Here is a 25180-nt window from a genome sequence, read left to right on the forward strand (position 1 = left end):
GTCTTTATTTCAATTCCATGTCAAAATCCATTCCAAAAATTGCATTTGAAGTCATTTTGAGTCAGTTTAGCCCCTACGGGCATTTTAGTCTTTTCATGTGATAAAACTCTGTTTAATCTCTGAAAAATTGTCTCTGGGTCTTTTCAATGTGCTTGTATAAGTTTTTGCTTAAATTCCTTGTTAAAAACCTTTTTTTAATTGCATCTGAGTCATTTTGAGTCGTTTTAGTCGCCAGGGGCATTTTGGTCATTTCACACGAAATTTCGACAGAGAGAGGTTACTTTAAAGTACCTCATTTAAGTAGTTGGTTCGTTTTAGTCCATTTTGTGTTTTTTATTGGTTTCACTTTACGTTTATTTCAAATTACATTTTTTAATTCAATTTTATTAATTTTTGCATTTTAGTCCTTTTGTATTATTTTGCATTTTGGTCCTTGTTTCTTATTATTTTGCAGATTAGTCCAAAAGTTTGTTACAAGTCCATTCCACGTGGCAGCTTGTTATTGGTCCAGAACATCACATGTGTCAGCTATAAAAGCCCAGTCACAGGCCAAGTCACAACAGATCCATTCACTTTTTTACAACTCATCACAACACTTTTTCTTTTTCTCTCTCCACCCAAAACAAATCAAAACAGAAAAATCAGTAACATACTCTGAAAATCTGAAGAACACTGAAGAATGAAGATGAATCTTCATCTTCAACCTCAATCGAAATCTCCAGAACCCTAGCTTCCTCCAAAAACCAGATTCACAATTCCTGCAACAAGATTATATTAACAATAAATTCCAAAAAACGCAACAGTCATCATCAACACCACACCACTACCGTAGCCTACGATTCAAGGCTATATACATATCACAAATTCACAATCGTTCCTCAGCAACAACAGATCGTGAACAAGAACAAAGTCCAAATCACACAGATCAAAATCGAATCCAGTGGAAGTGAGAAAGAAGGCGTGAGAATCGAACAACAACAAGAATCAATCAACGTAAATCGAAGAGGAACGAGAACGAATTCGAAGAGGAAGGAAGCATCAGATCGAAACCAAATCAAGAGGTAAGGTTTCGAAACCACCTCCTCCTTTTCGAACCTTTGATTTCCTTGTCGAACGTTAAACTTTAGATCTAGGGTGTTGAGTGCGTGATTCCATAAAATTGAGGTCGTATTTGAAACGAACGTGAAAAGAGAAGCTCAGATCTGTATTTAGTTTTTCAAAAGGGGCGGTTTGACGCTCCGGCCCGGTGGCTCCGTCGCCGGAAGCCGACCGGCCGCCGTGCCGGAAGTTGCAGTCACATCGGAGAAGAAGAAGCAGATCAGAGCTTCTCTCTCTTCATTTTCATTTTAGAGAGAGGAAGTCTTGTGTGTTATGAGCTTTTCCCTTCAGGTTTTCCTTATATACCTGTCCTTGATTCCACGCGCGCGCGTGTATCGTCATATCATGCTCCCCTGCGTTCTGAGGCGTTGGATCTAGGGTTTTGGCTTCCTGGATCAATCCAATGCTCCTGATGCGTTTGGATGATCCAGGATCCATCTCCCTTTGGGCCTGGACTTTTTTTTCTTTGCAGTTTTTTTCGTTTTTGCTTGTTTCTTGCTATTTTGTGCATTACTTTTGATAATTGCCCCTCTGGTGAATCTAAAATCTCTTACAAAAATTCCATAAAAATTCCTAGATATTTCTTGATGTATTTGTGATGTTTTTGTGATGGTTTTGCATGATAAAAATTGATAAAAATGTGTGTAATATTTTCTTGCTTATGTGATGTGTTTGTGTTAAATTTGTGAAAGTGTTGCATGTTCTTGAGTCTAAAAATCTTTTAAAATCACTAAAAATTTCATGTATATTTCTTGTTAATTTTGTGGTATTTTTGTGATGATTTTCTTGCATATTAAAACTTGATAAAAAATAATGGGTTGATTTTCTTGCTATTTTGTGATGTTTTGAATTAAAGGCTTGTGAAAATTGCTTGATTCTAATTCCAATTTCTTGATAAAAGTTTGTGACCTATACCATATGATTTTGTGAAGTTTTAGCTACTGTTTGTATGTGCTTTTGCTGCATGTGTGTGAATTTTGCTTAATTGCTTGGTTTGCAAGTTATGTTTGTGAATAAATAATGCAAATATGCCTAAGCTTACTTTGAAAAATGTCAAGTTCATCATATTGCTTTAATTCACATTCTAAAGCTTGATTCTAAACCTTTGGAAAATGTGTTGGAATGTAAGAATTATAGGTCATATGGTTCTTGTATTTTATGAGTAATTTTAGTCATGTTTTGCATTCATTTAGGCTTTATTTTGGGTTGTCTTCTATGCTTTTGTTATAACATTGTTCTTGCTTATTTTCTCTTGATATTACCATGTGCCACTAACCATTTCCTTGTGTTTCATGTCTCATACACTCCATAAGCATACTTCATTCTTCCATTTTAGTTTCATTTCTTGCACTTTAATTCCCATACTAGTACTTAGAATCTAAAACTTAGGGATTTTGTAATATTTTTCTTATGCTTTTAAATTCTTGCAAGACCATAGAATGTAAATTAGGGCATGATGTAAAGGACAATAGACTCTAATGATGTACACCGACACAAGCACCGACACATGCACACACATCATATAGATATTTCTTGATGTATAGCTAGGATATGCATGTTTAGATGTATGTTTAGGATTGAATGTTTAGATGAATGCCTAGGATTTACACTTAGCCAAAAATCTTTTTTCCAAAAAATATGAACAATATCACTCAAATCATTTTCTAAATAAACTTTGGGATCAAAATCCCATTGATTTTCCTTTTATTTTCTTAAACAAAATTTTAATGAATTTTAATCATACTTTGACTTTCTTTTGCAAAATAACTAATTCAACTTCACAATTTCACAATCTTATGCCCTTGAGGCCTCTCTCTCTCATTCTTCAAATTCCAATTTTCAAACTTAAAATCAACCAACAAAAACAAAAACATTTTTGGAAGAGAACTACGGTGGATTTGATCCCTTAAAAGGGTACGTAGGTAAGGAATCAAAATTCCTTCAATTCAAATAAAATAAAAATTCAAACATTTTCTTCTCCCTCCAATTCTTCACTTAGTAAAACTCTTAGGTGTAAATATCACTTTTCAAATAGTGTTTAAAAATAAAGCGCGCGCGTAGAAAGTAAAGACGGTTCCTATAGGATACTATAGTCGTTATGGGTGCCTAACACCTTCCCGTAGTGAAAACAACTCCCGGACCTCGATTCTCAAGGGTTTTTCTTATTTTGTCCCTTCCCAAGAAAAAATGAGATATCAAAGGTTAAAAAGGTTCAAACGTAATCAATGTTTGACACCCGAAAACCAAGATAAAACAAACTTGACGATGCAACTCTTAACAACTTAACTCATCGTAAACTTCTTGATATGCAAATGCATGTGGTACCATTCAGGGCATCAAGCCCCCAACATATATGAGCGTAAATAGGCTCTTCAACAAGTGAGCATAAAGCTGCCGGGCCTCAAGCCCCCAACGTAGTTTGAGCATTAAGCTGTCAAGCCTCAAGCCCCCATCTTTAATGAGTATGCAATGGACTCAATCTTCCTACAACCTGACAACTTAAACAACATCATGACATCTATGACATCCTAACATCTTGACATCTTGACAACATAACATCTTAACAACTTGATGACTTCATAACGACTCGACGACTTAACAACTCTTATCATCTTAACGTCTTAACATCTTAGCATCTTGACAACATATGGATCACATAAATAATTCATGTCATATCATAATATAACAATATCAAATTATAATAAACAACATCTTAAAACATCATATTCATCAATCATAAACAACTTCATATAACATCGTATTTAAACATCGACAATAATTCACTAAGTATCTTTGTAAAAACATAATAAATTATCCACAACATATCTTCATGTCAAACCAAAGCTAATGGAAAGATATCACAAATATCAACAACTTTCATGTTTACAACAAAGATCAATTCAAAACAGAAACATATGAACAAAACGCAAAAACATGAAACAGAGAATGTTGTCACCGTACAATTTTGCTAAGACCTCCCTGTAGTATTTTCATCATAACTCACAGACCAAACATCATTTTCACGTCAAACCAAAGCCACTAGAAAGCTAACAAAATTATCTAAAACTTTCATGTTTACGCCTAAGACCAATTCTGTACCGATCAATACCAGTTTTCATTTTAAATTCGGAAAAGTTGTGCTGAAAGTCCATAAAAATTCACTGTGACCTACGTGCAGTAATTTGACAATAACTCAAGTTCTATAAATCGTTTTGATGTGAGACTAATGGCATTAGAAAGCTAACATCCATACCTACAACTTTTGTGTTTACACCTAAGACCAATTCCGCACCGATCAATACCAGTTTTAATATCAAAATTCGGGCAAAATGCAGATTTTCTTCAAGTTTCACCTAATCTCATGGTGCTAACCTCAAAACTACTTCCAATAATCATCCTATCACAATTTCTACATCAATTCAACAAGTTTTCATCATCTAATCATCAAATCTCTCTCAAAACCCTAATTCTCAAATTCTCACAAACTCTCCCCAACTTGTTAGATGAAATTTAATGATTTAACAACTTAATATTAATGCAAGATGGTCTCACCCTCACCTTAGATTAATTCTTGAATCAGCGGCAGCGTTCTTCTTTCCTAAGGTCTTCTCCTCTTCTCTTGACTTTTCTCTCCTCTTCTCTTCTTTCTTGTTCTCCTCTTTTCCAAAAAGCGGTTTCCGGTAAACTCTTTCTAACCTAAGCTTCTCTATTTATAATACTAAAATATTCTTCCCAAATCTATTTATGTCAAACAACTTATTCTTCTTTCTATTCTAACCCCCAAATCCACTCACACTAATAATCCTCATATTCTAATAAATAATATTTCTCTACTAAATATATAATAATACACCAAATAACAAATATATTTCCACATAAAATAACAAATATATTTCTGCACCAAATAACATATATATTTCTACACAAAATAACAAATATATTTCTACACCAAATAACATATATATTATGCTAGTAAATACCAACATATAACATAACAAAATATCACTCAACAAAATATATTAACTAAATTATAAAAAGACATCTAATCTCAATAAATCATATATCCCTCATATAAATCATATAAATACATAAATATATTCTAAAACTAAGTAAAATAATTAAATAAAAAGGAGGGTGTTACAGTCTTCCATCTCTCTACCGTCATCGCACGTTTTACTTTTCAGAATGAATTTTAGTTGAAGCTCCAATCTCTAGCTTCTTGAAATCGATTCTCTCAACCTGACATATGGAATCAATCAATTTTCCCTTTTACGCTTGTACATACGAGTGAAAAGGGTTTGATACAGGAGTTTCAAAAATTGGCCATTCCTTGGTTTGAGGTTCTCCTTTGCAGTTGCAGTGATTCTTTTTTATTGTTTTTACTGTGGGTTTTGCAATGAAATTGTACATACTCCGTAGTCGTGGCTAGATGTAGATTGGCAACATGTTGAGCATGAACATGTCAATAAATGGATAACAGGATAAGTAACGAAACACGGTGAAAGAGGGAGAGATACAGTGCATCTGACTCAATAAGTGGGGTTTTTTTCTGTACAAAATAAGTGGGGTTTTAATCCAAAAGTATTTTAATCAAATGCAATAATATCATTTCATTCTGCCATTTATATATGACACATATACTCCTTAAAAAAAATGACACATATATTAAAACCCATTTTAGTCATTTAACCACCATGAATCAATTTTGACACAAAATATCCAAACAACATGTTTCATACAAATCACTTTTGTAACAAAGGTATCCAAACATGAATCAATTTACACTGAACTTGCTTTTACGTGAAATCAATTCTACAAAATCAATTCAACTAGAATCAATTATAACCACCGCATAACCAAACACACGCTTAATCGTCTGCTTAAGTCTAGCTAATGGTGATCTCCATGTTACTTAACAACAACCCCATTAAGGGCCTCCTTCTCAGGTGACCTCGGGATATGAAACATTCTCCAAATGAGGTATGATGTGTGGGCGTGAAATGGTAAAATACAATCTCATGTATCCAGTTGTTGCCTATACATCTAACATGGAAGGCAGGCTCAAATCATGTCGTCTCATGATATGATCAAGATAATGAAAGTAGCAATGAGTGATCTCCTACCGGGTCGTTGGGGAGGTGTAGAGTCATGTTAATGTTTGGGGATAGTCTAGACATAACCAAACTGGCGCAATATCCCTTCTGATAGAGATCGGACCATGCGAGGTCCATATTTGAGTCATCCAAATTAAAGACTGGTTTGCTTGAACGAATGTGTTTGGAGGTGATGTTCATATGAGTCCTTGACAACAAAACTAAGATCCATGTGATCCAGATCAGATCTTGTAGGATCTGTGACTACCTAACCCTTCAGGGAAACAAATATCGTGGTACAGGGGTGGTGATCCTCCTTTTATCCACCCCTGAGATAAAGTGTAGTAATATCCAAGCGCAACATAAATATCAACATATAGCTATCAATATAAAACACATGAACAAGACACATGTTTAACATTTAACTAAATAATAATTTAAGTATTATAGCTGCAACAAATAATAATTCGTATAATGCCTAAAGGTACACAACAGGGGCTGGGGGGTTCTTGGTGTTTTTGGTAAACAATACGGGCTGGTTTTGATTATTACGAACCAATCCATAGATCCTAGGACATGTTGTGCATTTTATTTTCTTGCGTTCATAAAGTTCGTAGGTTGCTTAATGAACGGGACGAGACTGTATGGCGTCTTTCGACAGAAAAAGGTTTTAAAAGCAGGGTAAATGCATTAAGTTTAAATTGCAGAAACTTAAAGGAAAGATAAAATACAATGCATTAAAAATAAAGGTGGTTCGACAAGTCCTTTACATACATTCTTTATGACTCTTTTCTCTCGCGCTGGTACTTCGAGTGTTTTAGAATTCTGTATAGGTGATTTGAGAACCATTTTCCCTATGGAAAACTACTATTTATGCATAGAAAATAACTTGGAAGGAAACTAATCCCACGATCAGCACTCCTTCCATGTAGACAACCGCTTGTCTCCCATGTTCTGCTTTGAGGAAATCGCTTCTCTTTTGAAATTCAAACCTTCCTGCTCCAAAGGCAGTTGCTTGACTTCTACAGTTTTTGCCACTTGACTCGAATCCTGTCGAACTTTAATGCTTCGTGGCATTTTATGCTAAGTTCAGCATGTCGTCGAAACTCCTTTAACTAAGGAAACGACTTCGATTCCTGCAAAAGCAAAAGTCAACTAATGTTGACCACATTAAATGAGGCTGATGAAAATACCAGCTAACAAATTGCCCCCTAAAAATGCCATTTTTGACTGAATATATTCAAAGGAGAGAATTGGCTTTTTGATAAAAAAAAACTCCGACGTCACGCTAATCATGACCTTCAAGAGTAGTCATTTCAGGTTTTCTTTCTCCCCACGATTTCAAGATTTTATGGGTCACCATTTCTACAGTTGAAAAGTTAATGGAGACTTTCCATTTGCCCCAAAATGCCATGTGTCCCTTGATGTCTTCTCATCTTCACTTTCACATGCTTCCCACTCTCTTCATCATTATAGTGTTTCCTTCTTGTCGAGCAGTTTTCCCCATGACCTGTAATTCCATCACTAACTCCACAAAGTGTTAGCCCGATTGGCAGTTACCTAATAATGCAAGAAGTGGAGTGTTTTCATTCCCCATAAGCTTTCATTATTTATACAACTCTGGTTGCATGCTTGTTCTGGGATTCCACCTCTTATTCATGATAAACAACCTTGTATCTCCCTTAAAGAACAAAAACACACCACAACTCCCGCAATAATGGAGAGCCTTCCAGAAGACCTTTTGCTTGCAATCATCAAGAAAGTAGCAGCATTCGGAGACCAGGATCTTCCCCGGTTCGAGATGACTTATAAGTACCATCAGAAACTTGCTCGCGAAGACGAAGTATGTTACGCCCCATTTTTATTCTATTATTTTTAGTAGATGTGTGAATATTTTTATATGACTTGATTGGTTATATATATGATTTTATGTGAAATATATGACTTTTGGGTGTGATGTGTTTTATTTAAATATATGTTGTTTTGTTATTTAATAAAATAGAAATAATATAGAAATATATTTATTTTGGTTAATGGGAATTAAGTAGTAATTATGTGAGTTTAGTGGGAGTTAAGTGAGAAAAGGAGAGGTTATAGTTTTGAGTAAAAAAAGAACGTCAGACAAAAACTGTTTTCACGTACAATTGAGAAAAAGGTGAGTTTTTGAGAGAAGGAGGAGAAGAACCAAGAGAGCTAGGAAGGAATCAATTGCTATAGCTTTTCGTTTCGTTTTGCTGAATTAAGGTAAGGGTGGGATTCCTTTCACTAATAATATGTATAATTCTAAAATTTGATGAATTGTTGTGTTCTTAGTTTTAGGTTTAGAAGTTTAGTTTAATTGAGGAAAATATGATGAATTGTGTTGTTTGATGCATGTTTCTATGTGGTTTTGATTGTTATGTTGTATATAGAACCGGTAAACATTGTTCTAATTCATTTTGGGTGATTGGGGGATCAAAAATTGGGTTTTTGGAGTGAAAACTGGTCTTTCCCGTAAGCTGTGAATGTCCAAAATCGGGCCCCGAACTGCCGAAATTGGGCCCCGAATTCTGAGCTGATTTTTCAGCTTTGGGTTCGACAAAATCTGGCCCCGAACTGCCGAAATCGGGCCCCGATTTCCTGTCAGCCAAAACTGGAAAACACTCACTTTTTCGCCCGTTTCTGTTTTGAATTAGCTTTCGGTGTAAACATGAAAGTTGTAGATAATTGAGTTAGATTTCTAATGGCTTTGGAGTGACTAGAAAATTATTTGTAGATTTTGAGTTATGATGAAAATAGTCCAAGTGGGTCTTCAGAAAACTTTAAGAAAACTTAACATAACTAATCCCAAGTTAGTCCAAAAACATATAGTTGGTTTCCCAACTTCAAACTTAAGTGTTAGGGATTTAGTTGAGGTGTTTTATGGGTATTTGGCTTATGTCCTATTGATCAAAACTTAATTGCTTTTGAAGGATGTTTTGGACTTTGAGATGAATGTAATTGATTTATATATATATGCTATGTTGTTGATTTCCGTTGTTGACGTTGTTGTATCGTCTAATGTCGAAGTTGGGGAGTGTGTCATAATTGTTGTAGGCACATATGTTGTTGTTGTAGCCGTTGTTGAAGTGTATGTTGATATACACAAGTCGAGTCCATATGCATACTCATGTTCTGTTGGGGGCTTATGCCATGAAATGTTCATCATTCAAACCGTTGGGGGCTTATGCCCTGGAATGTTTATCATTCACCTGTTGGGGGCTTATGCCCTGGGATGCTTTAACCATCCAAATTGTTGGGGTCTTATGCCCTGGAATGCTTAGCATTCAACGCGCGTAGATTGGTACCACATGCATGATGCATTAGTTGTTGTCGTTATTGCATTGTCGAGTTGTTGTTGTCGTTGTCGCATTGTCGAGTTGTCGGTGTCGTTGTTGATCACGAAGTTGTTGCTATTGCTGTTCATTGTTGTTGAAGATGATTATGTTGTGCTATATGTATACGTTTATATACATTCTTAATGATGCTTGATATGAGATGTTGTTGTTTCATTAATTTGATGAATTATATATTATTATTATTATCGAATGTGTTTCTCACCCCTTCTGCTTGAAAATGCTGCCCTTCGTATGAGTAACTTGTAGGTAATGATGGCTTGTAGGTTGGTTGACTCAAGTGTCTAGGGCTCTGATACATATTAGGATGGGGATCGTCGCGAATGTTTTCTTCATTTCTTTTATGTATCATGTTTTGAAAAGACTTTGTTGTTAGAGTTTATCATTGTTGAGAATAATGTTTATTATGTTCAGGCCTTTGTGCCAAGAATTACATTGATGTTGAATTTATATTTTCTAAAAGAATTATTCTGTTGCAGTTTTTAAGATATTTTAAATGTTGGTTTAAATAAATAGCTATTTTCTATTTATGAAATTTTGAAAAGCAGTGTGGCACTCTGTTGTATGATTTACTCTGATTATTATAATTAATATTACGTTGTTGGGAGAACGGGGTGTTACAAAGTACTTAGAGCTTTGTCGCGGAATTGGTTGTGGTATCTCACTGATCATTGGCCTAGCGAGGGAAAACGAAGATTCATGCAATGAATTTACCACATCGGCCATGTTGTATATAGTGTCGCCACAACAACTCAAATGCTTCAAGGATACCGTCCGGACTTGGGGGAAATAAGGCTAATACTAAAATAGTCGGCTTCCCACGGGTCTGATGGGGCCAAATATTTTGAGCTTATGTTGAAGATATTGGCCAATAATGGCTTCTCGATGAAAGAGGTCTTCCCAGTCTTTAAAGACCTTTTCGATCGCAAACAATTGGCTGACTGTGGAAGGGCCCTTATGAATGTCAACGATATCCCTTTCTTCTGGGGGTTTTATTGGACAAGGCCTTTACCTCCAGGTCTGGAATATAGGTTTACATGTACTTCTAACGGGACTTGTAAGGTCATGGTAGGAGACCTAACATCTTCTAGCCACTATCGGGGGATGATGACGAATATTCAACGACGAACCTTTGCATATTATGCCGTCTTGATGTCGAGATCGCCTGGTTCCTTGTCCATTTCTAACCATTATTCTTTTTTATTTTTACCAATTATCTCGACAACACCTTTTCAATGGTTCATACAACCATCTGTTGTTTGGAATTTAGCTTCTATAATTTCCTTTTCGGCTAAATGAGCCGTAATCTTGTCCCAAGTATCTTACTTGGACATGATCATCGTCTAGATCATTCTTCCCGGATGGGGAATTAGATCTTTCACCATAAGGACCTTATGTTTCTAACACGAAGCCATGGGTTGGATCGAGCCTCACAACACCTGCATCTATTTGGTCACTACCATCATTTTAAGCAAAGAACATGGCGCAATTTAGCCGAAATGCTGAGCAGGAAATTTGAATTTTTAACATGCGGCGAACCATAGCCGCCGCAAAGCCTCTACGACTACGTTTTGAAACGTTGGCGTTTCTGTCAGACATGTTTCCGCTGCAAATGTATAAGGGTCATATTTTTTTGTTCCTTTATAAATATCTCATTCATTTCATTAATTCGTAGGACACTTCTCTCTATTCCATTATCTCTACCTTTTCTCTATAATTTCCTTACTTCAATATTTTTTCCTTACTTCTATAATTTCCTTTTAATAACTATTTAATGCGTTTCTCTATAAAATTGTATTATTAACTATTTAATATATATAGGGCTGCTAACTTATACCCACCTAAAAACATTAAGGTGCAAGTTAGCAATTTGCACCCACTTATAATTTACTAAAACATCATTTTGTTTATATTCTAATTAATTTTAAATAGAAGGGCAATTTTGTAACTAGCTTAAAATAGCTCCTTAAAAAAAGAAACAAAAAAGAAAATGACATGCTTAACGTACAAAACATGTAATAAAGACAAACTTTTAAGGAAACAATATGAAATGATGAAAATGGGTGTAAATTAGTGAAAGTTGCTAACTTGCACCTTAATAATACTTATAAAAATGAGTGTAAATAATCAAGTGGGTGTAGGTTGCTAACTTGCACCTTAGTGTTTTTAGGTGGGTGTAAGTTAGCAGCCCCCATATATATATATATATATATATATATATATATATATATATATATATATATATATATATATATATATATATATGACAGGTGGTTGTTGCGGACCTAACTTCCATGCAAATGGATATGGGGTTTCGTTGCGGCTAGAATTCCGCAGCAAACCTTTCCGAGGCTGTTTTGAGAAAGACTTGTGTGGACCAGGACCACACAATTGGGTTTGGTCACACACATAGTTTTTTCTTTCTTTCTTTACTTTTTCCATTTTCTCTCTCTCTTCTCTCTTCTCTCTTCTCTCTCTTCTCTCCCATTTCTTTGGTTGTGACCACACAATGGGGTTTGGTCCCTGGTCCACACAAGTATTTTCCGGCTGTTTTTTGCATGGGCTTTTTCTGCAACAAAATCGTCTATGTGTGAGATTTTTCTCCTTTGCGTGGGAATTTGCCCCATGCTAATACCATCATTTCTTGTAGTGAGAAAACAAAAAGAACCCAACAACTATAAATCGTAGCAATGAGACCTTACCTTTGTGTTTGGTGTCTGAAAAGACTTGAAATGTGATGCTTTTGAGCAAAAAACCTCAAAAATCACTGATGTTGAATTTTTGAATTTTGGGTATGTGAGGAGTTTTAGGGTACAATAGAAACCGTTGAAATGAAGGAAATTTTTTGATTTCGAGTTATATATAGGAAAGTTCGAATTTTATAACCCGAAACATACCAACAAGAAATTTGTATTATATAATCCGAATGAATGATATTTTCGAGTAAAAATAGGGCGCATGAGAGAAACACAGGGTGGAAAAAGTAAAAACCTTTGTTTTATTTTCCTTTATACATTTTTTACCACCTCTTGATATGATAATATAATATTAGAGTAATTTACATCTCTTTCCTCGTAGAAGCTTGAATTACACTCTTTTTTCATCTCATGTTAAAATATACACTCATATCATGTGAAAATTAAATATATAGACAAATTATATTTTACTCCCCTATGAGATTGAATTACACTTTGCTTCCTTAAGAATTAAATATTTTTGTTTATGATAGGGGTGAGATGCAATACAAAGACTTCTCAGAAGGTGATCCATTAGTACAACTCCCGTCCAAACACGTTAAATTGCACAATTAAGATAGAATTTGATACATTAGTGCTGATATGATCACTTGATAATAAAATATGCAATACACTTCATACCGCTTTACTATAAATAAATATTTTTATAATAAGAATTAACAAAGTCACAGTTTCTGTAGAAAAAACTTCAAACCACCGTTTAAAAATCAATCAGTACTTATTATAAACTTGGAAAGATCATGTAACAGTCTCTTTTTCCATCATATATAACATATTATTCTCTTTATTCATTTCTCTCTCAAGGTTTATGATAGATATATATATATATATTTTTTTTTTTTATTTCAAAGGGGCCTAAACCCAAAGAAGAAAACTACCCAGTAATCATATGAGAGGTAGAAAGCTCCAACATATCAGCTTGCAACAAATGACACAATTGAGACAGACATGTCTCGAAATACATCAAATTAGATTGTAATAATAAGCACTCTAAATTAGCCTAATGGTTGGTTTGAGATTTTGGAGTGTGCTTCTCTTAAGGTTTCATGTTCGATTCCTTCTGGTGCTAATTTTGGTAGGCAAGTCCATACAGAGTTTTGCTCTTCTTTAGAACGGGGCCCCCCGCAAGTGGGCGGTGGGATTGGTCCCCTCAGATTAGTTGGTCATTAGATCGGAAACCAAATTTTCAAAAGAAATAAATATAGTAAGAATTTATTGAAATTCGTGTTATGAAGTATTAAAAAGTGTAAAAAAATGTTATATTCAATGTAAAATTTACATTTGTTTGTTTCTTTAACTAGTGCCTCTAGACTTAAATTAAATGTTCATAAAATATATATTTTTTTATCTATTCGTGAAACACATTTGCGATAAATCTTTGCAATTAATAATTTTTTTTTAGCAATGCTATATATCAAGAAAGATTTTATTAAGAAAGATTCAAGAATGACATGGCAGAATAATCACCCATAGATTTTATCAAGAAATTGTCCCGAAATTAATGTTAGCCAATAAAATCTCAACATAGCCGGAAATCATGGGGTGGTGGATGTTATGTTTTTTTTTTTTTGTATGAAAGGTTAATAAATAAGACTGAAATCTAAGGATGATTATTCTGCCATGTCATTCTTGAATCTTTCTTGATAAAATCATTCTTGATATCTAACATTTTCCTTTTTTTTATCAGGTATAGAGATGGTAAAAGAAGTTATATTAAAATGATGCAATAAGTGGTAATAATTACCTCATGAGAAAAAATGTGAACCAGTTTCCAAACTACTTTTCACTGTACTATAATAATAACTGGCCTAAAAGTCTACAAGGACACTAATCATAAAAAAAATGCTTGAAGAATAATATATAGAAAAAATAAAAGAATATAATCTGAAGCTAGCACGATATTTTGTTCACTTTGAACATAAATAGAGAGAGACAAAGAGGACAAATTAAATTAAAAGAGAAAGAACGTATATGCCAACTTATCTAAAGAAGAAGCATATAGATATGGAAATGGCTGGAAAAGGAGATGGAAAATGCAATCAAAAGTCATTTAGCATGTACTGATTGCAGTGTCACTCACTCACTCACTCTTACTCAACATGACACTGAAAACTGAGAGAAACAGAGTAAACACTACAGAGAAGGAAAGATGAGGGGGTATATCATGATTGCAGGACACTAGATTATTCTCTGGCATGGGCCACTATGATTCCATTTAGGCAAACACTCACATGTCACCAAATCCTCTCACCTTGTCCTCTTCTTTGATATTCCCCTCGCCTCATAATAATCTCTTTTTTTTTAAAAAAATAAATAAATAAAAGATATGCATTTATTTAAATTGATAGAATACAATAATACAATACAAATTTAAATTTGCTAAAATTAAAAAAGATGAATTTACGAACAAAATCACAACATCCATATTAATACTCATGGTTCTGGATCTGTAATAGTGATAACACAAAAGTTATTGATTAAATCTGCATTCGATCAAAGTTAATCGTTAAACATGAATCAAATAAACACCGCACTAAGAGGGTAAATAAAAGACACCCCACAAAGACGGAAAATCAAAGTAAACAAAGTTGTGTTGGACGACGAAATCACAAAAACAAAAGAAAATTGAAAATAAGTTAAAATCACTTTTTAACTAAAAGAAAAATAAAATCAATTCAGAAGGGTGATTTCAAGTCAAAATTGACCCTAAATCACCCCACTTTGATAGACATAGAAGAAGAAAAGTTTTGACGGCTAAGATTTGGGAAAGAAAAAATAAAGAGAGAAAGGAAAATTTTATATATATATATTTTTTAAGAGAAAGGGAGAGTTTTTAATAATCTTGTTTTATTATTCACCATTTTCTAATCTTTCTTCTTATATTTCCTTTCTCACTATATCAATCAATCAATAGAGTATATATACAATGACGGATACATAAATTTTAATAAGTGGGATCAAAGTTATATCATAAAATTTTATATAAAACAATATAAACGCGTAAGTGTGCAAAAATTATATAGGTCATGTTTATAACTGATCTAAAATGTTTATTTTTTTAAAGATATTTTTCTATTTCTAGCAGAGTATAAAAAATATAATCCTAATTAATTATTTTTTTTCAACCTCCAATGTCAATTACATAGCCTTTTCAATTAATATAAGAATAATTTAGAATATAGTAGTAGTTTTATGGCTTTGCTAACGATATGCTCTAAGAGAATTTGTTAAAGATTTCATAAAAGAAATATTTTCTTAAAAATAAGCGTTATTTTTGTCGATATAGTAATTACAACAACTTTTTATAAAAAAAATTACTTCTTTTTATTTCTTATCTACTGCTCTTAGAACACTCATTAAGATCCTTTTTAGTTTTGTAATTTTTTATAGTGTTATGAATTAACTAAGTGAAGACAATAATATTATATAAATGGGGTCAAAATGCATAAATATTAAATTTTAGGTTAAAAATACAATAAGCAAGTGGTGGCAAATGGGGTCAATTGACCCCATTGCCCCCACATTGTATTCGTGCCTCTGTGTGTGTCTGTGTGTAAAGTAAGGTTTTTTATGCCACATGTCGCTTCCACGTTTATTCTTAACATTATTTTATTTTTTAAAATTTTAAATTTTTATTTGCATAAATATATCCACAAACTACATGATATTTTATTTGACATAAATATCTCAACAAACTACTTATATTATTTTGATCTTATCCACTAAATATTTCATTTAAGCAAATTTTTTGGTAGAATTTGTTAGTGCCTAATTTCATTTAACATAATTTGTTTATATAAATAAGTACTTTGAAGGTGAGAAAAACACAAGAGGGTGGTGAATTGTGTTACCTTTTTCTTTTCTTTAAACTAAGTCCAAAGTTCAGAGTCTAATAGAGTTCAGAGTCTAATACAGCGGATAAAGTAGAGAGAGAGAGAGAGAGAGAGAGAGAGAGAGAGAGAGAGAGAGAGAGAGAGAGAGAGAGAGAGAGAGAGGAGATTTTACTATTATCCTGGTTCCTTCCATAATCCGGAAGTAGTTCAGTCCCCCTTGCACTTCCAAGGAGATTTCACTATAATCCAATTTGATTACAAATGCTCAAGCACACAAGCAAGAGACTTCAAATACTCAGCACACAAGCAAGATATTTCCTATGCTCGAGCACAAAAGCAAAAGACTTCTAAACAAACAAATTACACAGAAATAAGTTTGGTTTGAACACTTGATATACAATCAGTGGTGTTCACAATACAAAGCAAATCAGACTCTTAAAACTCTTGAATTTCTAAGATATGAAAGTTTATAAGAAATTCTAAGTTTGTGATGCACAACAATTTCAGCTGAGTTTTGGCACTATCAAAATGTTGTTGAGCCTCTCTTAATCTTCAGGTTTTCATTCCTCTATATAGAGGAATGAAAGAGACGTTGTAGAGGTGCCATCGCATGAAAGAGTTGTTACTGAAGCTTGATCAATCACCAACGATATGTTGCTTGATTTGGTTAATGTCCTAGGAAGGAATAATTTGAAATCCATTCATTATAGGGAGAATTAACCAACAAAGAGACATTTGTAGCAGTACTATGCGCATGAAATATTGGAGTAGTGGAGTAGTGGTTGTATAATTGTATTATTGTTCTTTCTATGTCCTTCTTCAGTGGATAAGCATCCAATACCTTCTAATTCCTCTGAAATATTTGTTGCTCCAGTCTTCTATTCCTTCTACAAACTTGTATCTTCACATAACAATTTAACTAACTTCAGGTTATTCACTTCAGACTCTGGGTGACTTTAGACTCTGAATTCTTCAGACTCTGACTTGCAACAAAGCTTCCCTTGAAAATTCCTTTGCTCTCAATTGTTCTTTCAGAATCAATACCTTGTTTTAAGGCTTATAAATTTTAGTCTATGGTCCTGCACACTTGAACAAATATTAGCATATCCAATTGAACTTTTAATACCTTGTTATCATCAAAACTTAAGGTGACAATGTTAAACACATTTTGTTCCAACAATCCCCCCCTTCTTGATGATGAAAAACATTAGTATTAATAGTCAATTGTTGTTAATCTAATTAACAAGTTGACTTTAGGGTCTGAGGTTTGTAAGCTCCTCCTGCAAGTAACTTTTGCGCATATCCAAATTCTCAATGAATATTTTCTATTGGAATGTTCGAGGTTATTCCATGCAGGTAACTTTTGCGTTGATAGGTTGGCTAGTATGGGTCTTTCGGTTCAGGGCTCAGTTTGGTTGACTACGTTACCGCCGGATCTTCATTTTGATTTCTTTCGTGATTGATGTGGTCTGCCTAATTACAGATTCCCTTAGTTTGTTGTTCTTTTTTTATTTCTTTTTTTCGTCTTCTGAAGGTTTTGGTATAGTCCCCCCTCTTTTTGTATATACGTTTCTCTTTTTTTAATAAATCTTTTAGAGTTTGACGGCATAGGGCGGAGGTTTCTCAGGGTGCCAACCTAGTTGGGATGTCGATGTTTCCTCTTGATGCTTGTCATTTCTCCTTGCTTATCAAAAAAAAAAAAAAATAGTACTCCTTAATTATATGTCTAACCCGAACAACGTCGGATAAATACACTAGTAATAATAATAATACACTATATATATACTATATATAAAGAAATCTACCTCTTTCAGCACTTTTGGGCTGAATTTTTCTTTCCAAAAATACCCTCAATTTTCAATACAAATAACACATGTAACAAATAGATAAGAATAAATTTAAATATTAAAACAAATGTGAAAACACGATATGAATATATGTTTTTTTGTTTTTTTTTTCCTTTATCATTTAAAAAGTGTAACAAACTGGATGAGTATATTTATACTTACTTTTTCATCATTCAAATTATACCCTTAAACAATTTTTCTATAATAAAATTGTTGTTGGTGTCATTAAAAAAAGAATTTAGATTATATTTTTTTGTTATATTGTATTATTGTCGGTGTCATTGAAATAAATAATCATGGTTAGTTTGATTTTTTATAACATGAAAGCATCAAACATTTATATTTTTTTAGTTTTAATCAAAATCAAAATACCGTTCATAATTTTCAAACGTTAGCGCAATAAAGAGAGTGGAAAGACGAGTGCCCGTCTTTTCGCTAGTATAAATAAAACTACCCCTTTCAGCTCTTTTGGGTTGGATTTTTCTTTCCAAAAATGTCCTCAATTTTCAATTCAAATAACACATGTAACAAATAGATAAGAATAAATTTAAATATTAAAATAAAAGTGTAACAAACACAAATGTCCAGTTTTTTCCTATATCATTTAATAAATGTAACAAACTAGATGAGTGCATCTACCCTTACTTTTTTACTATCCCAATTAAACCCTTAAACAACAACTTTTTTTATAATAAAGATTGTTGTTGGTGTCATTAAAAAAAGAATTTAGATTATATTTTTTTAGTTATATTATCTTTTTAAAGCTTTTTTTTGTTATATTGTTGGTTTCATTTAAATAGATAATCATGGTTAATTTGATTTGTTATAATTTGAAAGCAAAAAATCATTTATATTTTTACTTTTAATCAAAATTAAAATTTGATAAAAAAACACCGTTCATAATTTTTAAACGTTAGCGTAATAAAAAGAGCGGAAAGACGGGCACATGAGTGTCCGTCTTTTCGTTAGTAATAGATAAAAGTACAAAAGTTAGTATGGAAAAATGCATTTTTTTTTTGGATATCATGAACGTATATATGAGGAAATCCTAGCTAGGTTGGGATCTTAACTCTTTACAATCATATGTAAGACCTCAAAGAAACAATTTATTTAAAAAATAAAAATAAATTGGGGGACTATGCCAAAACCCAAGGAAACAAATACTATAGAAAACCGCCTCATTAAAAACCTTAACAAGAAAATCCAATGGAATAAAATTTGGTGAAGGAAAAAAGAGTGCAGCCTATACACGTAGAATTAAATTTAACAGCTAAATAAACATAATTTATATTTTTAAATAAAAATTAAAAGTTGAAATATTGTGAATGTCACCAGCAAGACACTTTGAATATTGAGGTTCAGCCACCTTTGGACAATGAGCGTCACAAGCGCAAGGAATAACATAGTTTGTTGCTACATTGTCAGATAAAGAAAAAAAAATGTTACTAAAATATGACAAAATAGGATGTACAAAAAAATTAGAAAAATTTAAAAATAGTGTGAAAAATGCATACGCGTTGTGATTTCAGTCCACTCAAACGCCGCTTCTCCAAGAAATGGAGAAAGAAAGATAATCAAAGAATAAAGAAACAGACGAAACTGAGCCATATTTTTTATCCTTTGAATGCACTAAAGAGATTTATTTTGATCCTTTTATAGTTAAAACTTGAATGCTTTTTCAAATCTGTCCGGGCTTGGCTTTCGCCGTTTCTTGCTGCTTTGTTGTTGTTTGATTGTTTTTCGCTGTGTTGTTGTACGTTGTTGTTTGTTTTGTGCTTTTGTGTGCTTCTGGTACGAGATTGGGTGGTGGCATCGGATCTTGCCTTTTTTTTTGGTTTGGTTTCAATAACCCGAAAGGGTCCGGTTCCGTTAAACCCAAAAGGGTCTGTTTGGTTACTAACGTATTGGACTCATCCCACGATCTGAGTTCTAACGCGTCGGATCGTAACTTGTTGTGTTTGGTGGAATGTTTGCTTGACTCTCTGATGATTCCAGATCTGTTGAGATCTGCAGGCTTCAAGGCAACTTGTCCGCTTACACTCTAGTTCGTTGAACTCGAAAGAGTTTTATGCTTGCTGCTTGTGCAGGGAGTTGTTGGCACTTGGATTTGTTACCGTGTTGGCGGTCAATCCATTCGCTAAACTTAAATCCTAATTGTTTTCGACGAATGTTCACTCTTCATATTTTTTTGTAATCTGGTTTCGTCCCCGTACGCGGATTCGCTGGGTTATGCTCATGATCGGTGAATTTTTGTTAGGATATTTTAGGACTGTTTCGCTTGGTCTGATTTATAACGTTGTATCCCCGTTTTGGGTTTTACCTGGGTTAGGTTTTATGTCCCCCCAGTCTTTGTATCTCTTTTTATTTTATTGGATTTTTCTTTTTGCTTAAAAAAAAAAAAAAATTCAGTTCAATAGGTATTTGCTCTTCGAAATAGCAAAAAGCAATTTATAAAAGAGTAATTAATTTAAAATGTATCCGATCAATATGTTGCGTGTGACCCTTCAGCTCATCAATATGTTTCATGCATTTCACATTAAACTTTTAAATTTATAAATTTATGAAGATGACTATCCGCAATTAGAAAAAGTATAATTATCTACATTAATTTGAAATAATAACTAATTCGTTTTCTGTCAAAGAAAAAAACCAAAAACTAATTCGACTTATAAAGAGAATAACCCCTTTCATCTTTTTTGGGCTGGATTTTTCTTTCCAAAAATGCTCTCACTTTTCAATACAAACAACACATTTAACAAATAGATCTATACTATTTATAAAAAAATTACTCTTTCAGCTCTTTTGGACTGGAAAAATATGGTATGATGAGAGATACTATCATGCAGTATCAGATAAGTACGGGTTAAACTATCAGTGTCGGAATGAGAACGATTAAGACGAAGGGCATTTTGGTATTTGCACTAATTGGGTATATAAAGGTGTTTGGTCCCAAACTCTTCATTGTTTCATGTTGCTTCTCTCTCTAAGTTTACAAGACAAGAAACTTCCTCCTCCTTCTCTCTAGAAACTCGGCCCTAACCCTCCCTCTTTCCCTCAATCTTCAATATTTCATAACTCTAGCAAGATCAAGGCATGGTAATGGTGTAAGCATGAAGATTGTACAAAGAATGGACTCATCATGATCTTAGCAAGCTTGGAGTCATTTAGCTAGAGGGATTGCATGTTCTAGGGTTTGAGATAGAGTTGGAACTTGAGGTCATTACAAGAATTATGTTAAGCTGAGTTCTTAGATAGTTTACCCACTTTTGGGTTGTGTGAATCTTATGTAAGAAATCATGATTATGCTAAGTTATGAATTAGGGTTATAGAACCCGTTTGTACCATTTATGATCAAATGATGTTAATTGTTGCCATGCATATGATATAAACATTTCTTATGATGTTCTGGATGATTAGGATACATTAGGACACTTGAAATGAGGTTTCTATGTCAAAAATACGATTTCTGCACTTCTGGACTGATGAATGCTCGCTTCAGTGTGCACAGCACGCTCAAACGTGCAAAATGTCGAAACTACAGGCTCTGCACGCTTGGGAGCATGCTTAAGCGTTCAACCTTAGCACATCATTTTTACAAAATTCTCCTTGTGGTCCAGAATGTCGTCTGACGCTTTTCTTTGCAAACTTCTATAAATTTAACAAGCCTCAATGTCAAGAAACTAATGTACAATCCTAATCTAGCCTTTAATGAAAGAAATGCATGACGAAACATTAATAAGTTTGATGATGAATGGCACACGAGAGTTCACGATGTAGATTATGCACGGGTAGAAGTTAATCCTAAGAATGGGGAAACATAGAGCCTCGACTAGGTTGTCGAGAACTAGAATGCTAGCAAGAGTACTAAGTATGTTAAGAAGTGAAGTGATTAATGTAGTCTCTTCATACATGAACAAGAATGATCAAGTAAGTATTTTACCGCTAATCGGGTAGATCACGGACCCGTGGTAAATAAGAAAGCATGTTTAGGTTAAACTCTTTTATGTATGTATTAAATCAAGACTTTAAGCAAGATGTAGGTGTCGTATCTCTTGCGATCCACGCAAGGTTGGGATCTCAAAAGGTTCACGCCAGGGGAACGGGAAAAGCTCCGCAAGGGGGGCCCGCATGTCACTGAGGGAGTCGGGTGTGCCTTAGCTATGCTTACGTTTATGATATGTTACAAGGTATGTACAAGCTTATGAACAAGACAAGACTATGAAGTTATACCGAAGATGACCTTAGGATTTCCCCGATCGTCCGGTTTAGGATCATGTCATGAATGACTTATGTTTAGGTCTTGATATGTTCATCGTATCTTGGTATAGCGGTTCTAGGTTCCCTTGACCGCCAGGACATGTAGAATGTAAGACAAGCCTTATGACCTATGATACAAAGAACCTTATGACGGATCTAGTATGCACGACCATCTAGGTAAGCATGACTCATACACGTATAATCAACCGTCATGTTGTATTGTAGACACGTGGTAACCCTAGATTTCCCCCGAGGTTACCTATAGCCTAGGATTAGGTAGAACTCACTGAGACATTATGTCTCATCCCAATCCTTATTTGTTTCATATCAGCAGATTATGTGGCGGGTTGCTTAGTGGATCATCATCGAGTACATGTTTGTACCAGTTGAAGATTATTGTTTGGTTTCAAGTGATTACTAGACAAACGTATAGGATTTCTAAGATTGTTATATTGAACGTACGAATTTTTATAGATGTGCTTACCCATTGAAGCTGTTTGTTGTAAAATTTAATGTATCCAGTACTAAAGATAATGCACATGCTAAACTTTCTAGATATGTTTAGTTTGGGTGTTACACCTTTTAAGGACAACATCTAAGTGAAACAAGCATTGATCAAAAGACTTACCAAACACGGAGAAGTCGTCCATAAAAATGTTCTTCTCTATCATGTAAGAGAAGATGGAGAGCATACACCTTAGAAAGGTCGCCGACGCATTACACAACCCAAATGACATTCTCTTATAAGCAAAGACACCAAATGGACAAGTGAAGGCAGTCTTCTCTTGGTCTTCCGGAGACACCGCAATCTGATTATACCCCGAATACCCATCCAAAAAGCAATAAAAGGCTTGGCCATCCAACCTCTCTATCATTTGATTCATGAACGGTAACGGGAAGTGGTCCTTACTTGTTGCGGTATTCAGCCTCCGGTAATCTATGCACATTCTCCAACCAGTGACTGTACGGGTGGGTATCAATTCATTTTTTTCATTAGCCACTACCGTCATTCCTCCTTTCTTAGGTACCACATGAACAGGACTCACCCAAGAACTATCAGAGATAGGGTAAATGATACCTGCATCTAGTAACTTCAAAACCTCTTTCTTGACCACTTCCTTCATTCTTGGGTTTAGTCTTCTTTGAGGTTGAACAACAAGTTTGTATTCATCCTGTGTATCTTGTGCATTCAATAAGCTGGACTAATACCCTTCAAATCAAAAATGGTCCATCCCAATGCTCCTTGATTTCCCCTTAACACCCTCATTAGTTTTTCTTCTTCTAAAGGTGTCAAGGTACTGCTGATGATTGGTGGTTTTGATGCATCCTTGCTAAGAAAAGCATACTTCAAGTGAGAAGGGAGTTCTTTTAATTCTGGATTTTTCTCTCTCTCCTTACTCAAAGATTGCCCCCCTGAAAACTTTTCACCAAGTATCTCTCAATTTTTACCGGTTCCATCGCTTGCTTGTTTGCTTCAAGTTGCTTGATACATTCCTTCACCTCAAGATCTTCATCATGATCACAACTATCTATAGATTTAACTATTGCTCTCTCCATAGGTTGTGTTGGTTGAGGTTCACGGGAATTGTCTTCAACTATTTCATCAACAACATCTACTCGGTAACATTGAGGATTTTCAGTTCGGTGTTTCAAAACCTCAAAGATATTGAACACTACTTGCTCATCTTGGAACCTCAACATAAGCTCGCCCATCTCAACATCAATTAAAGAACGACCTGTTGCAAGAAAGGGTCTTCCTAAAAGGAGTGGCATGTCTTCATCTTCAGTCATGTCCAAGATCACAAAATCAGTAGGAAATACTAACTCATTAACTTGAAATAGCACATCCTCAAGCACACCAAAAGGATAAGATATTGACCAATCAACTAAAGTGAGGATCATTCTTGTTGGTTTGGGCTCACCACATCCTAGTTTCTTCATCATGGAAAGAGGCATCAAGTTGATACTTGCCCCTAGATCACACAAAGCTCTTCCAAAATTTACTTTCCCAATGGTACAAGGAATAGTAAATGCACCTGGATCTTTCAACTTAGTTGGGAGTTTCCTTTGAAGGATGGCACTACAATTTTTGGAAAGAGCAATATTTTCATCATCCTTTGGCCTTCTTCTATCGGTTAACAACTCTTTCATGAACTTAGCATAAATAGGCATTTGATCGAGAGCTTCACTAAAAGGAATGTTAACCTGAAGTTGGGAGAAAACTTCCATGAACTTTTTGAATTGACCTTCCTACTTCTTCTTCTTCTTCTTCTTTTTGGCTAAATGAGGATAAGGAAGCTTCACATATGATGGAATCACTTGTGGTTTGTCTCCATCTTTTAGCAACTGGCTCTTAGACTTCCTCAAGATCGAATCAGCATCAATCAACTTCTCACTTTTTTCTACCTCATTATTTTTTTTCCTTCCTTTCATTTTCAACTACACCATGATCACTCTCTTTTTCAACTACACCTTGTTCTATATATTTTTCAACTACATCCTCAACATTCTTTTCAACTACACCATTATTAACTTCCTCCACCACTACTTCATCAACCTTCTTAGGAGCCTTTGGAACTAAAGGTGTTAGAACCTTTTTGCTCCTCAACTCAACAACATTACAAGATTCATTCTTAGGGTTCTCTTTAGTGTTACCTGAGAATTCCCCTTTGTTTTGTTCAGCCAACTGCTTAGCCATTTGCCCAATTTGAGTTTCAAGCATTTTTCTATAGGCTTCATTGGTCTTTCTTTCAGCTTCTTGAATCTTCTTCATTTCTTCAAAGTTTCACTGAGTCATTTTCATGAAATTGATTATAGTTTCCTCAAGAGTTGAAGGCTTTCTTTGTTGCTGTTGTTGAGGGTTAGGAAGCAGAGGGTTCAAGGTGTTATTGTTTGAGTAGCTCAGGTTAGGGTGCTTGTTAT

General features: G+C 34.3%; 1 protein-coding gene and 1 long non-coding RNA gene across 2 annotated transcripts in view; both read right to left on the bottom strand.

Moving 5' to 3' along the window:
* Nucleotides 1-7268, bottom strand: part of LOC146922666 (uncharacterized) — a 29903-nt gene extending 22635 nt beyond the window's left edge. Inside the window, exon 1 of the mRNA XM_085711592.1 lies at nucleotides 7129-7268. Coding sequence (XP_085567718.1) covers nucleotides 7129-7268 — 140 coding nt within the window. The remainder of the gene's footprint in view (nucleotides 1-7128) is intronic.
* A 9063-nt stretch (nucleotides 7269-16331) lies between these two features.
* Nucleotides 16332-20401, bottom strand: LOC146922667 (uncharacterized). Its single transcript, XR_015012549.1, has 3 exons — nucleotides 19516-20401; nucleotides 17960-19414; nucleotides 16332-17838 (listed from the first exon to the last, which is right to left on the bottom strand). It is a non-coding gene; the product is annotated as an uncharacterized LOC146922667 (long non-coding RNA).
* Nucleotides 20402-25180: the final 4779 nt, after the last annotated feature.

This window comes from Medicago sativa, chromosome 5, assembly GCF_051527215.1.
Source record: "Medicago sativa cultivar Bolivia chromosome 5, Bolivia_mono, whole genome shotgun sequence".
Taxonomy (NCBI): domain Eukaryota; kingdom Viridiplantae; phylum Streptophyta; class Magnoliopsida; order Fabales; family Fabaceae; genus Medicago; species Medicago sativa.